The sequence below is a fragment of the Alligator mississippiensis genome, chromosome 5 (assembly GCF_030867095.1).
Source record: "Alligator mississippiensis isolate rAllMis1 chromosome 5, rAllMis1, whole genome shotgun sequence".
NCBI lineage: Eukaryota > Metazoa > Chordata > Crocodylia > Alligatoridae > Alligator > Alligator mississippiensis.
In genome coordinates, this window is record NC_081828.1 from 167,095,929 (window position 1) to 167,111,634 (window position 15,706).

At 42.8% G+C, this 15,706-nt stretch overlaps 1 protein-coding gene across 1 annotated transcript in view; it reads right to left on the reverse strand.

The window, feature by feature from the left end:
• SCIN (scinderin) overlaps positions 1-15,392 on the reverse strand; it is a 91,712-nt gene extending 76,320 nt beyond the window's left edge. Inside the window, exons 1-3 of the mRNA XM_006261770.4 lie at positions 15,060-15,392; positions 7,477-7,631; positions 4,794-4,955 (exon numbers count right to left, since the gene is read on the reverse strand). Of these exons, the coding sequence (XP_006261832.1) occupies positions 4,794-4,955; positions 7,477-7,631; positions 15,060-15,258 (516 nt within the window). The 5' untranslated portion in view covers positions 15,259-15,392. The remainder of the gene's footprint in view (positions 1-4,793; positions 4,956-7,476; positions 7,632-15,059) is intronic.
• Positions 15,393-15,706: the final 314 nt, after the last annotated feature.

A 15,706-nucleotide genomic window follows, 5' to 3' on the forward strand; every position in this document is an offset into this window, starting at 1 on the left:
AAGTACAAAATGTTCTACAATACCACAGAGACCATTTCTACAGAAGCTAAGGAAATAGGAATATTGCTTCTTCTTGGAAATTCATCTAATTTGACAGAGTACAACAACATGATATTAAAGTGCTGACACAACAAGGCCACTGTTTTATGTACTGCCAGCCATTACTCCACTCTTCGATGAAGATTCACTAAAGCCTTCAGATGTTCCAATTCAAAGGAATCTCACTCAAGATGCAGTTTATTTCAAATATTTAACCAAGAAATAAAAATCTCCTTGAAAAAAAAAGAGGAGGTTTTATTTCTAAGATTGAGATACCCAGCCATGGAAAATTTCCACCCAAAATTATCATCTTTAAGAAAACAGGAGGTTATAATGGGAAACCTTTTGCAAATCAAATAAGACAGCTCTATTCTTGGAGATATGTGACCCAAACCTTACATATATCACTTTTAATTTTGAAATTGTAACATGCCTTGGCTTTTTACTTCCTAACCTCACCTACAGAAAAAAAATATATATATATATTACAAAATAATGCCTTAAAATACAATAACAGCATAGTTCTGGATGCTAATGTATTTTTCTAAACCCACAATTAACCTAAAGATTCTGTAAATCAGACAAACAGCAGTGACAAATATGCAGACCAGGAACTTTCAGCCAACCTGATGATTTGAACATGCATGATAAAAATATCACATAGATTCCATCAATGAGCTTTATGATTTATCTCTTCCTGTGTATGAACACATGATCACCATGTCACCTCTAGTTTATCAAACAGCAGATCAGACAGTGATTTCCTGTAGGCTCTCTCAAGTTTGACGCAACAAGTGAGTATTGGTTTACAACCTAGTTAAACCTGGACCATAAACTAAAAATTAAATCACTTGCAGGACTTAATTCTTTCCTTTCACTGAATAAGATGTGCCAAAAAGAGTGGGAAATTTCTCCAGAAGTGTTATTATTGTTCAGTTCTTTTGAAAAATGCAGGGGGGGGGTTTTAACAACCTGGGTAAATCAGATACTAATTTGCTAAATACAGCACATGCACAATTCCAATGTCACTGTCAGATCCGTAAGCAGTAAATTATTTAATGCAACCTGAATGGGAGGACTGCTGAGTAGAGTAAACTCCCACTTGAATCAGTGAATGTTTGAAGGTTAGGAGCAGAACCCCATAAGAGAATTAAGCCCTCCAACAGGACTACTCTCAAAGCAGCCATTTCCATGTATGTTTATCCCCTTATCTGCACAAGGATTTTTTGCAGAAAGGTAGGAGGGAGGGGAATTTGGCTCTTCTGGGGTGTCTCTTGTTCAATCCTAAAATGCTATTTACAGACAAAAGTTTGAATTCTGAACACTTTCGGCTGTTTGTTAAATGACTGGAGGGAAGTATTGTAGAAGGAGAGAGAAAGTTTCAACATCAACAACAACAAAGCATGTATGTATGTTTCTGTTGAAACAAGTACCTCTGGGCACTTTAACTATAATACACAATTCATCAAGAGCATTAGGGCTGTGCGAAGCTTCAGTCCCTGATTTGATTCGGCCCAATTTGGTGGCCGAATCTCCAAATCCGAATCAAATCAGGAGACCCTTTAATCTCTCTGAATTGAATCAGAACACCCTGTATCAATGCGGAGAGATTCAGAAAGATTCAGCGATTTGGATATAGACGCAGCTTTAAATGTTTTTTCTGCATACCTCAAGGTACCAGGTGGCTCGTGAATGCTGCAGTGGTGGGGCAGGTGAAGCATCCCACAGGAGCACGGGAGGCTCCCCAGCAGGCTCAGCAGCACACCTGGAAATGGACCAGAAACACTTCCAGTCTACTTCCGGGTCCGCTGAGGAGCATGCAGGGGGGCTCCTCCGCATCCCCTCAGCATGGCGACTGGTGTCTCCTTGGTCTGGGGGGGCACCCAGGGTCCCCCCATGGCTGATTGCTGAGCCAGTGGGGCACAGGGCCCACAGCGTGCTCAGTGGCAGACCTGGAAGTGGATTGAAAGTACTTCCAGTCCACTTCCAGGTTCGCTGCCAAACACATGGGGGGGGGCCCCCTGCACCCCTGTGAGATGCTCCATCCACGAGCTACATCTGGTAACTCGAGGTATATAGAAGAAACATTTAAAGCTGCGTCTATGGCTGAATCTCTGATTCTCTGAATCAGCATCGAATTTTCAGATTCAGCCGAATCAAATCAGGGCAGTGATCGGAATCAACGAACTGAATCACTGTTCCCGATTCAAGCCGAATCCAAATCAAATACAGCCCATTTCGTACCTGCTGCCAATATTTTCTCTGAGCAAAAAATATAAGAAACTATACAATGAACAAAACTCTCTCCCTATGCCACAAACAAGATCAATCAGGGCATATACTAGGCCTTTTTCAAGAGGCTACTTGCACATAATGCAAGTCCCAACTCTTTCATAGTAAAGTCAGTTTATAACAAGAGTTTAGAATAGATTCTTGTTCCCTAGTTAAGGAGCCCTCATCTCAAAATCTGTTTCACCTGCTGAGCATTTTCCTTCCCAAATTGTTTAAGTTAAAACTTCAGCTGTAAGGAGAAGACTCCACATTTTTTCCTCACATTGCTCTCCTACTTTAAATATATTAACTGATATATACACAGATGTGTCAGGCATAGTTAGAACTTGTTTAGCTAACATGGATTGCATTTAATCATGATTACATTCCAGTTTTAATATAAAAATGAAAAACAAAACAAAGCTAAATGCTAATTCTATAGCCACATTTCCACTGCTTATTTGAATCTGAGAAACCTCTGTATGAAGTACATAAGAAAAAACATCTGCAGAAAGTCATTCTCTATACTTTTCATTCAAGAGCCTGAAGGTAGAGGATTGCTTCTCTTAATCCCCTTCTTCTGCTTGTCAGAAGGATTATGTTCAAATATCCTCAACATGTTGTAAGCATTGTTGGAAACTGCGTCTTCAAATAGAGGGTGCAGACAGAAGTGCAGCTACCTGCTGTAACTGAGAACACTTTGCAGGAAGCGTTCTGAGTTATAATGATCCCTTGGAACAAACAGAAGTTCACTGTTGGTTCCAGGGGAATAGAGGAATCTAGCTGCTGGCTCCCAGCCTACTACTGGTTTCCCCTAGCAATGGCCCTTCCTCCCTGCCAGCCTGTCCCTGTTTCATAATAGGAGGGGGAAAAGGGATCAGAGGGGGCAGGGAAAGGGGGAAAAGGGATCAGTTCGTTTAGGGGTTCCCCAGCCAAATCTGAAGGGTGGGATTCCAATTCATCCACCCCACCCTTCAGATTGAACTCCCTCTGCTCCCTTTCCCACCCTCCCATTCTGAAAACAGTGGCAGGCTGGCAGGCAGTGCAGGCAGAAGCATGCAATAAGGGGTCAAATTTTTACCCAATTAGACAGTTTTGAAGCTGTCTGCAGCTGTGCACTGTGTTTGGTCATGGCTATAAACTGCCTTCTGTGGCCAGATCACGTGAAAATCGTCACTTCTGTCTGTGCCCACAGGAGCAACTAAATAATTTTACGGTAAGCTTATCATTGTTTTAAAATATGTAGTAAGATTGTTATAGCAATGTTATTTTTATAGTTACGTTTAAAGCACATTCTTTTTGATGAAAAACCATGTAAAGGGATGAAGAATATTAAGTACTTAATCTTAAGGCAAAGCCAATTTCCTCATTTAACAATTGTAATCTTTTGTTCATTCCTTGTATAAGGAACAAAGCATCATTGGAATCATGCATGTAAGAAGAACAGAACATAGAAGGCTAAGCCCCTCATATGTCTCTTTAAGTATAAGGCATGCAGAGACAGGGGAGCAGCCAGCCTAGGGCTGCCTTCTCCCCCATCTCAAGGCATATTGCACCCCAGCTAGCTGAGGCAAAGGGTGCCGCAGCACAGGGGCTCCACAGTGTGCGAGATGGAGGAGCCAGCAACGACATGCACAGTTTAACGTGCAACACATGAGGTTTGTAACCCAGCAAGAAGGCTTACAGAGCCACCAACTGAGTGTGTCTGCACAGCTGGATCCAGCCAATGGGTGCATCTACCCATGCCATTTAAGGTGACGTGATAAACTCCAGTGCAAGCTTCCCAGGCATAGTATCTTCACATGCGTCCAGGATCACAGAAGTTTGAGCTGGGGTGGAGCAGCCCCAGGCTGACAGCAGGCTCAGGTGGGTCAGCCCTAAGCTTCAGGTGGAAGCTTTGGATCTGGCTAGAGCACGAGAATGAGGGGCTAGGTGGCAAGCAGCCCCTACACTTTAGCACCCTTGTGCCCCAGCCAGCCCGTAACAATTTACACATGCGTTTCAGTGCACATAATTAGTCTACCATATGTTTTACTATCCTACAGTGGAGTGAATTAATTCACTGTGCCTTAATATTGGCACACATGTAGATGGTGACAATTTACTGCAGAGCTAATTAGTCAACTCTGCAGTAAAGCGCATGTGTAGATGCACCCAGTATAAGCAACTGAAACAAGCAAAATCCTAATCATACTGAAGTCAAACTTAAACCATTCAGTGATGGGGTGGGTCACAGCCTAAGTCATAATCTGGTTTATTATGTTCTGATGTTAATAAAAATAAACTTCCCAATGTCATCCATTAGTACTAAATCATAGAACCTCCAAATCCTCATATGTTGCTACAACAGCTTTCTGAGGCAGTAGGCCTTCCATTTGGCTTGTATGCGAGTTAGAAGATTAATATATATATCGATTATATTCCAGACTTAAGTAAAGATGTTGCTTTTATTGTCTCAATATCTTAGTTTTAGAAAAACTTACAGTTCCAAGATCAATAATGAAACAGTCGCCTTTGTTGAAGCTGGCCCAGCTGAGGGGAACTTCTGTGGCTCTTACTACGCGCCGGCCCTTGATATGCAGAAGTCTCTGTGCAGTCAGATCATTAGTGACCACATGTTTAAAGCCAGAAGCAACACCACCTGCCTAAATATAAAAAGAGCATTAAAAAAAACCCAACACTTCGGTTAAAGCTTTTTTTCCCCTGTGAATCTGCTTTTTATGCACGACAACAACAAGTGAGAACCCAGACCTCAGACATACATACAAGAGACGCACAGAACGTGCTTTGAGCTCATCAGTACTGACCGCAGATCACCAAGAGTATCATGCAGCCAGACCTTTGCCTCTGCATTTCTATCAGCAAAAGGAAACCATTTAAATTCAGCTCCCCAGTGGTGTGGGACTACCCTTGGAGTCTGCCCTGACACTAGCAGCACACATCCCTAGAAAAGCCGTCTGAATAAGGAATGGAGAACATGGCACCAACTGGTCTCTTCACCATTCTCTGTAGCCATGTGGAGGTATCAAGTACAGCCTTATGACAACCCAGACTGTCAGGGCAGAAGTCAACAGGGCAGTCTATATGGACTATACAGTATGAGCAAAAAAGGAAGGGCAATTTTAAAACAGTTCTTTGGGACTACGTCTAGACAGTTTACTGTCCCTGGTAGTGGCACCCAACATGATATGCTGCTCTATACACACTAACCTGGAGCACTGTAGATGCCTCTCTGTGGTAACTACCTATTACCTATCCCTTAATTAGCCTGTGGGCAGGCTAATTGACACTACAGAATCAGTTACTCTATCCCCAGTGAGGCAGTTACAGCTAGTTTAACAGTGCAACAGCTAGTTACAGCTGTTGCAGAAAAGCATGCATAGAGCAGGGCAGCTTGTTTGAGGGTTATGCTTTGGATACAGTAAGTCTGTGGTCTAGACATGGCATGGAGTAAACTCCTTGGGTGTTTATACATGTGCTCGGGGAGTGCATGGGTGAAGAGGGCACTTCAACTAAAGCACTTGGAGCATCACGTGTATCAGCATCACCACACTGAAAAATGGCAGTGGGGATGCTTTAACTAAAGCTCATTGAACACTTTAGTTAAAGAGTCCCTGCCACCATTTTTCAGCATGGGGACGCTAGTTTGCTGGAATGCAGTAATTAATCAAGTAATTACAGTACGTGGGAGCAGCCTTGTGCCTAACATGGAGTTTCCATCTAGGAAACAATGTGACCAAGTGTATGCTACTACAAAGGAGCATTCATAAACTCTTTTCCTTGGAGCTTAGACTGACCTGGACCACATGCCTACATTCAACACTAAACACTTTACAAACTGTCCAAGAATCCATCTATATACTTCTTGATGAGGATGAAAAAAGAAGTAGGAGAATAGGTGGAACCTTGGTAACAACTCCTCCATTCCCTGAGGGTTTCATTTATTTATTTAATCAGGATAGGACAACCTAAGTACAATAACCTTTCACACAGTTGTGTTACAAGCAGCACCACTGTGAATTTATACTGAAGCACACTTGCTTATAACACCTGATTCTTCAACTTCATATTAATGTTATATTTTCAGAGTGCAACATCTGAAAATGTGGTGGGTGGCGCAGATTGAAGATTTTAAGGTTTTGAAATGTTGAATAAAGTTTGATTATAATTTGTTTACAAGAGCTGGCTTAAAAAAAAAAAAAAGCCCCAGCAAACATTTTTTTTATTATTAATCTAGTCGGGAAGGACAACCAAAAAAGATTTTTTCAAGCCAAAAAATAAATAAATAAATAAATAAATAAATAAATAAAGGAGGGGTATCGTCTACATTGTTCTTCTTTCTTATCTATGCCCATGCATTGGTTGCTACATGGAACCAAAAGCAGAAATACCCTGAAGCAAGAAGACCAAGCTTTGTTCCTCTGGTATTTACCACACACCTATGAGCAGACATGAAAGAAAGCCTCAGGATTGTGAGATTGCAAAACTGGACTGTTAATCCTTATGCGATCTCAAATTTTTGGGCAACTTCCTCCATTTATAGCAGGCATGTGGACAAGCAGGAGGCACTTTTCTGGAAGGCTGGACAACCATGGTCGGTGGACTTTAAGCCTGTAATGTGTTCTGAAAAATATTCCTTTCCATGCCTGCTCTTTGTCAATAAATCAAATAATACCTTAGGCTGAAAATACTGCAATTGTAATAAGTTCTGTTACTTGGAGAAAAGTATGAGGCCACGTAAACAAAGTAGAAGCAGATCATATATAGCTATTACTGCAGACCATGATATTTCTATAAAACAATTATAAAATTACAAGTAGAATCTGTTTTTGCAAAAGCCCTAAGCAGAGGAATGATAAGGCACCCAGCTGCCTGAGACTGCTGCAACATGGGAGCAGCAGAAGCTTCCAGCTGGCATAACTGTGCATCTGTGGTAGCAGCTGGTGGTTTTCTGCCCCTTTCCTGCCCCCAGCCCCACCTTAAATCAGTGCCTGGGTCAGCTGCCTCAGTCACCCTGCCTTACTGGTTCTAAGACATTAAATGTGCCAATGGGATTGCATTTTATTAAATGCAGGTAGAAAGCAGAGTATTTTCTTTTGCCCAACAGGGGTTGTTTCTGCCTTTTGAAAAAATAAATAAATAAAGGTGTTTTTGAAGGTGATCTACCTTGTACTTAATGCCTCCTTTGAAATATCCAACAAAATCAGTAGACTCATATCCTTGAATTTCTCTACTCTGCACAGGCTTCCCTCCTAGGTAGTCATCCATCTGAACAGCAAAGATGGCTGCAGCTGCACTTTCATCCTGAGTACATTCTTTTCCTGAAATTATAAGAAACTTATAATACATATAATATTATAAGAAAATTATAGTACACTTATTTAACAGTTCAACCTAACATGTTGCCTAATAGATTTGTGGTTTCTTAGGGCTACATTCAGCAGATTATACATTTGGTATATTCCAACATTTCCTTCCCATCAGAGTTTTGACCCTTCAGAAAAAGTGCTGAACATCCTTCAGGACCATGTCTTAAGTATTCTCAGACCTGGCTTTCTATAGAATGAAACAGGCGATGTAGATATCTGATTCTTTCCTGTCTTACCTTCCCCGAGTAATACAATTTGAGTTTAATGAAACAAATTATTTTATGTGAGAAGCTGCTTTCATTTTTGTTATACTATAATTATTATTTGTTTTGAGCTGGAGCATGGAAAACCCTAGGGAAGTCCAAGAGGCAAAAGACAGTGGTTACTTGGGATACTAATATCGAAGGTAGGATGGGAAAACCAAGTTTCCTGAACTGGAAGTACCAAGTTTCCATGTACAATAAATTCAGTGTGTCACAGAGCTGGGGTGGGTGTCAGGACAGAAACCCACATTTCCACCCCCCAGGCAAGCTGTGCATGGGGCTGGGGCCAGCCCAGCACTCAGACACAGCAAACAAGCTTTGCCCAAGATGTATTACAGCCCTGTGCGATGCCACCTGGGATGGCAGTGATTGTGCTCTAAGTTAACCCTCGATGGGCTCTGGCACAGATATTCGACTAAGTGCTGTAACAGAAAGTGCTTTAGGTTGGTACACATCCATCCAGGGTTAACTTAAAGTGGGATTTGCCTTTTTAATGCAGTTTGTGCACCATGGACGTCTGGTCTGTTATGGCTGTAAAGCACTTTCTGCGTGCTTAAAGTGCATTAAGTGTAATCTAACCTTAGTGACTACAAGTGACTTGGTGTAGCTGTTTTTACTTGTGTATAAGAGTTTCCTTTGTATACTGTAATTAAATGGAGGGGTATTATCTTAACCAGTCTTCTAAAAGGCAGGATCATACACGTCCCTGGCTTTAAAAGAAATATTTTAGTTTAGTAGAAGAGCAACCCCCCAACTAGGGATCAGCCAGCCAGAAGCCAACTATGAGAAATTTAAAAAGTACAGTTTTCATGGGTTTTCCCACCTCATGTAGGATGGACTGGACAAGAGAAAGCTCAATCCCTGACAGCTTGATCCTGAACAGCATAGCTCAATTGGTTTCCAGATACCAGACCAGTTAGTGTGAGGTCATACATAAGACAAAGTTAAGGAGCCAGGGGCAGAATGGTAGTGAAACACTTTCATATATTAACAGCTTTTTATCTGAAGACGGGTACCTGTTTAAAATTACTGTTAAAGGTCTAATTAGAATTGTACATCAGTCCATCAGGACTAGATCTTATATCTTTATAGCATGCGATTATGACATAGGGTTCAGGGTCCAAGGAAACAGCCGTTAGAGTAGCGTTATATTTATACTGAATACCAACTAAAGTGCATGGCTGGAAAATGGGAACTCCATGTACATTTAAAAACCAAGGATATTAAATGCAACTGAGTCTTTTCATATACCAAATATAACAGCTGCTATGCAAAGATGATTGTTAGTGTGATATTACTTAAAGTCAGGTGAAAATCATTCTGGACATAGAGCAAGCTCTGTTGAAGTTTATGAGCCTAATTCTTCATATGTCTACCTCAGTGTAAGCCAAAAAGAGACTCAGGGCCAATTAATATATATTGGAGTTGATCTGGGCTCCTCGGGTACCTATACACATGGCTTGATACATTCTAATTAGAACATGTCAGAGCAGATTCGATTAATTAAGTCTGCTACAGCATTTTAATTAGAATGTTCCAGCGCGCTGCAGTGTCACATGTATTCAGTGGCTCGCATTTCAAAATAGCGGTGGGGGCACTTTAACTAAAACTTGTCGAACGAGCCAATTTGATTAAAGTGGCTGTCCGGGAGCTACTTTAATTAAAACACCGCTCCACCACCCCGTTTCAGAGCATTTAATTAAAGTGGCTGTCCGGAAGCTACTTTAATTAAAACACCGCTCCACCACCCCGTCTCAGAGCAGGTGTGTAGACACCCCTCGTGTCCACTTGGGTAATTAATTTCTGGGGGGAAAAATATATAAAAAACACCAAGCCTTTAGAATTAGAAAAAATCATGGACCAGCATGACTTTACTTGTGTGGTTTCAAAGACAGCATCACCAGCTAACATTTTCGGTAACTAAGAACCTAGAATATTGACACCATCAGATCACTCAATCCTATTTGGCAGCACTGGCATGCAAAAAACTAAACCTAAACCCCATAAATAAAGCATCCAAAGAGCTTTTCCTTATGCTACAAGGGTGAATCAGAAGATACAGCTGGTAAATGGATATAGGTATTAATGATGTTCTAAGGAGGCATGGTTTGAACAAGCCAATCCTTGCAGGCAAAGCACAAGCTGCTACCCTCAGCAATAAGCCAACCAATACTTGCTGAAAGGAATGCCGAGAGACACAGAGAGATCTTCTCCAGCCTCAGGAGGATACTTTGGCTAGGGACATAAATGACACATAAACCAGTATAAGTGATCAGAAACCGGTTCAAATGTGTAACACAACAAAAAGTTCAGTGCACATAAACCACTTACAAAATGGCTGAAACCGGTATAAGATAAACCTGGATGAATGTAGTTTCAGATTTCACTGATTGAGGTTAAATCACTTTATTGAAGTTCTGTCCCAGATGCCCCCAAGATTCAAGTTAATTCAGTCCCCCAGCATCCCAGTATACTTTGCACCTCCCCTGCAACCTCCCCTCAAGGTAGGCAGGCTATCCTTGGCCCAAGCTGTCTGCTCCAGCCAAGCAAGAAGGCATGCTCTAGCAGCCCCTGGCTTCTGGCCTGGGCCACTGCAAGCATGTGGCTGCATTTCTGGAATCAAAAGACTAACCTGTGAAGATTCAGCCTCGGGCTTTTTGACTGTCTTAACTTTTGGGTTATAGACAGCAGATTGTATTAGCCCAGGCAAAGTACTCTGCTAATGCAGCAATACTACTTCCAGTAGTACACCTGCGTTCTAGCTGGCTCATTTAGCAATAATTTGGAAACCTCTGCACAGCTCTGCATTGTGCCTGGTGGACCTACTCTTATGAGCCTGACACACTAGCAAAACTTTTCTCCGCTTCCTATTGCACCACAGGCTGCACAAAAAGGGACTGATCTAACCTATTACACAAGGTTGAAGTCTTCACAGCCACAGAGCAAAGACAGTTGTGCATACAAGTAGTTAATTAATGCTGGTCCCTTTAGTGCTCTTGCAGATAAGAGTAAATTGTTATATGATCTGGCCCTGTGTGTGCTCTACAGGGGGGAAGTGGAGTTAGAAAAGTCAAATAATTGAGAAAGATCTCTCAAATTCTAAGCTCTTTTTTGTGTCACCAATGCCACATCTGTAAATTGCATGAGATTTTAGTTTAAAAATACTGTTTTTGAAGAGTGGAGAGAAGAGCCTTTTGGAATACTTCAGTCAACTGAAGTATGTACTTTCTGTCTTATGGCATCTGAAAGACTGGATACAAAGGACCTTTTTAAAACCAGATGCACATTTAAAAACTCTGCTGATTCTACTCTAGGCTACAAACAAGATGCTTCATCCAAGATCAAGGTTCTTTTTACACTATATCGATATAACAAAATGACAGTACCTGTCCTGAAATACTTTCAGTCTTACAATTATATAACAGAGAAAGCCTCACTCACTGTTCTGAAAGTACACCCTCTAAAGCTTTTACTTAAGGTTCTCCCCACGTAAGGAAACTAAATTCAATGCAACATGGGAAGTATCATACTTCCAATATTTCTTTGGCCCTGCTATATTACTTAGCTTAATTATGGGATCAGGGAGGTTATTATACAAATGCAGAGATTTCATCCCTGGAGCCAATTACCAACTAAAGTGCATGACTGGAAAATGGGAACTCCATGAACATTTGAAAGCCAAGGATATTAAATGCAACTAAATACCAGACTGATTTTTGATCAAATAATGATCCTGAGAGTATGAAGAAGATGCACCAGTTAGACACCTAAGAGGATTTACTGTACCATCAGAGCATCTGCAAATGCTTCTCATTATCCCATCTCCCTAGATAGCCAATCCCTGAGGCTTTGGAGGAAAGGGAAATAAATGTAGAAATCAACCCATGCATCAGGAGAAGACAATTCCTTCCTGACCCCTGGTTTAAACCTGCTACATGAGATCTGATTACAGTCATTGTCCTCATGAAGAGCTGCAACAAGATAAAGGTAAAGCAAAGCAATCCTATTTTCTATATTCATCCTCTTTCTTCTCCATGAAAGGAAATGAACAGAGACTCATCTCTACAAATGCCAATGCCTGGGATGCTGGAAGGACAATCACAACCATCCAGATGGGCTCCTACCCTAAGCTCCTACCCTAAAGCCTTCTCCCAAACATTATGCAATATGAAGCCAGAACACTCATATTAAGAGCACTATACACCTGCCTCCTCCATAAGTACCCACTCTTCTGGATACCAATATTTTTTTCTACCTGCTATGCCCTGTTAGTTTGTTCATGAATACAGGGATATTCTAAATAGAAAAAAATCTTAAGGGGCCTCACACTAATAGAAATTCAGTGGGATTTATGCACTTTGCTGTCATATAGGCCCTTGAAGATCTACCCGTGTTCTTTTCCTAGCAATATATACTTTGTCATTACCCTTTGGTGTGCTTTCACCTCCCTCACGTTGACTGACTTGCTTTATAGCAGGAAAAGTTTTCCTGAAGTATTTAATGTATTCCCTGAAGTAATCAAATGCACAACTCTAGCTTCCATTTGCACAAAGAACAATGTCTATCTATACCACATGAAGCTATCCTTAGTATAAAGATATGAGCACATTTCACAGAGTGGCATGCCTTGGGCCAGTTGCAAAGAGAGCCAGATTGTGTATTTGGTGAGAAGTATTTATTTGTTTTACATGTGCAAAGATATGGAAAACAAAGATTCCTCAGTACTGTTTTTACACTATCACCATAAAGCAGGGAAATGTCAATGAATCTCTGCTTTGTGGAAAGCCAGAAGTTGCAAACGTTTTCTACATTTTTTAAAGTTTGAAAAGCAGAAAACAAGTGGTTAGTTCCTGTTTGAGTGTGGTTCTAATGGTAATTAGAATGCCAGTTCTTATTTTGATCATAAGCTCTGAAGAGGCTAGGGGTTTATTAACGACTGTGAAACAGCTCCATACTTTGACCACTATACTAACAATAAAAGATAAATGCAAAACATACAGCATAGAGCCAAAGCTGATTAATTTCAGTGCCAAACCCCGATAATAGCATCCAATGCCTTTGGCATAAGCGAATATCTGTCAAAATATCCTCTCTTCTACCACATCTGAGTGCACTTCTGGCAATAAGGCAGATTTTGTCCAATATTCCACCCATACGATGACTCTCATTTTCAACTGGAGAAAAGTGAAACTGGGTGAGCCCAGTATAACCCTGCCAGGAATAATACTAGATCCACAACTCTGCTCCAGAATTGCTCCTCAACCCATCCAAAACACCTGTTGGAAAATCAGAGCAATGTTGGGATCCCTGGGAAATGAGGCTTCACATAGACTGCGATGTATTAGTAGATACCTGACAATGGGTATCACAATCAATTTTACTTTTCATAGCTACATGCAAAGACAGACCTTGGAATGGTGGGAGATAGGGGAAAAAGACAAGCTAAAAACGTTTCTACAGCTGCGTAAATAGCCTTAAAAAGTAAAATGACATTGGTGACTATGGGAAGTCTCAATCCCTTGAGATGTTTCCTTTTCCCCTGCTTTAGGATTCTAACGTTATACTAACTGTTTCCTGGAAACTATAGCTGACAAACATAAGCCTCAGTTGTTCTACTTACTTCAGGAAGAGCTTGTGCTCACCTAGAAGATCTGTTAGTATAGGGATGGAAGGAAAGAGGCTCTTTGCTTCCCTCCCCCTGTACCATTAAAATGGAAGTCTAGCTGTTCTGTCTACAAATAAATTCAAGATCCTGATACATGTTGGTGCAACAGCCCTGCAAACCCCCAAACCTTGGGATGCTGAAGTAAGGATTCTGGCGCCAGTAAAAATCAACTGCAAAGCTTCCAATAACTTCAGTGGGCCAAGATTTACTTGTACATTTTGTCCTTAACTCCCTCCCTTCCCCAGCTACACTTTTAGTAGAAGTTCCTCTTATACAAACGCACTCTGGACCCCTCTGCATCCCAGCCCAAACATATCACAAATACCCTGGCTAGATCCTGCTTGGTTTTGGACCTAGATCCATTGCTAAAGTAGAGAACACGTTCAGTTCTTCCTGCAGCACCTTAAATTAATGATTCTCAAGCCGGATACTGCAACACCCTAGGTGCTTCGAGATCTTTTCAAGGGTACCAGCGGGTGCCATACAATATTAGTACTGTTAGCTGTGCAAACAAGAGAAACCCAGAAATTTCAAATGGGAATCCTTAACGTTAAAAACATGCTGACCTGTTGCAGTCCTGATTTCTTTGCAACAGAAAGCCTGCTCTATTATTTTTTCATGGAAACTAAGAGTGGGTGTTTTCTGAGCAGTACCTTGAGTCCAACAAGGGGTACCCCCAAGTCTAAAAAAAGCACTTCCTTAAACATTCGAACATAGTTACACTCAACACTACAAGAGCCTTCAGGTCTAGGATCTGGATCTGGCAGGTTTAGGCAAAAACCGCTAGCAGGGACCCAGTAGATATTTACAGTTTAACTAAAACAAAAACTTACCCCAGTTCACTGTCCAAACCACAGATCTGACACCTGCACCTTGGTGGGTCCCTTAACTTTTGGCAACACCTCACCCTCTTTCAGCATCCAAACTAAATCTAACTTCTTTTTTTTTACCCTGCTTCTTGCAAGCAATACTCTTTAACTGACTGGGGGAGCCTGGCTTATTTAGTCTGGAGAAGGGAAGACTGAGGGGGGATTTAATAGCAGCCTTCAAATTCCTGAACAGCAGTTACAGAGAGGTTGGAGCTGGGCTGTTCTCAGTGGTGGCAGAGGACAGAAGCAACGATCTCAAGCTGCAGAAGGGAAGTTTAGGTTAGAGATCAGGAAAAACTTGGACTAGGAGGGTAGTAAAGCACTGGAGCAGGTTACCCAGAGAGGTGGCAGCCTCTCCACCCTGGGCGGGCTAGAAGACAAAGCTTTGGCTGCAGCCATGTAGTTGGGGCCGGCCCAGCTTTGAGGTGGGGGTTGGAGAAGACCTCCTGAGGTCCCTTCCAGCCCTCAGTGGAGGATCTCCAAGTGGGGCATCCCAGAGCATCGGCAAGTCCCCAGGAGCTGCCTGAGCCTTCGCCACAAGCATAGATGGGCACAGTGTCTCCTCCGCTCCCCAGCCTCTTACCCAGCCAGAAGTGCAGCTTGTAGAAGGTGCCGTTGTTCCTCTTGACGGTGAAGAGCACCAGGTAGGCATCTCCCACGTAGAAGTTGCCATGCAGGCTCTCGGGCACCGGCACCAGCTCCAGCTTCTCGATCCTCCAGACCTGCAGCCCGCTCTTCTGGCCGGCGCTGGCAAACTCCTTGTGGTACAGCTCCTTGGCCATGGCAGGCAGACGGGGCGAGCAGACCGCCGGCGGGGCGCTGACAGGACAGGACAGGACAGGACAGGGCGGGCGCCGCAGATGCAAATGCAGAAGTAGCCGAGTCTCCTGCTTCCTCCAGCGCAGGGGGCCGGGCGGGGCGGGCCGGGCGGGGCGAGGGGGCGAGGCCTGGGAGCGGGACGGGCGCTGCCTCGCTCCTCCCCGCCGGGCGCCCCTGGCTGGCGGCAGCGGTGCAGACAACTGGAAGGGCTTTCAGCGGAGCCCCTTCCCCCGGCCCGACGCCGGCTCAGTCGCAGCCTTGTTCCCCGCTCTGCGCGGCCCGGGTACGGACTGCCCGCAGCCCTCACCTGGCCGCTTGCCTCGAGAGGGGAGAGCCGGCTTGCAGCCCAGTGGCAATCATCCAAAGCCACTTTGCCCCCTCCCTCTTTGCACTTCCGCAGCCCTGCGCGTT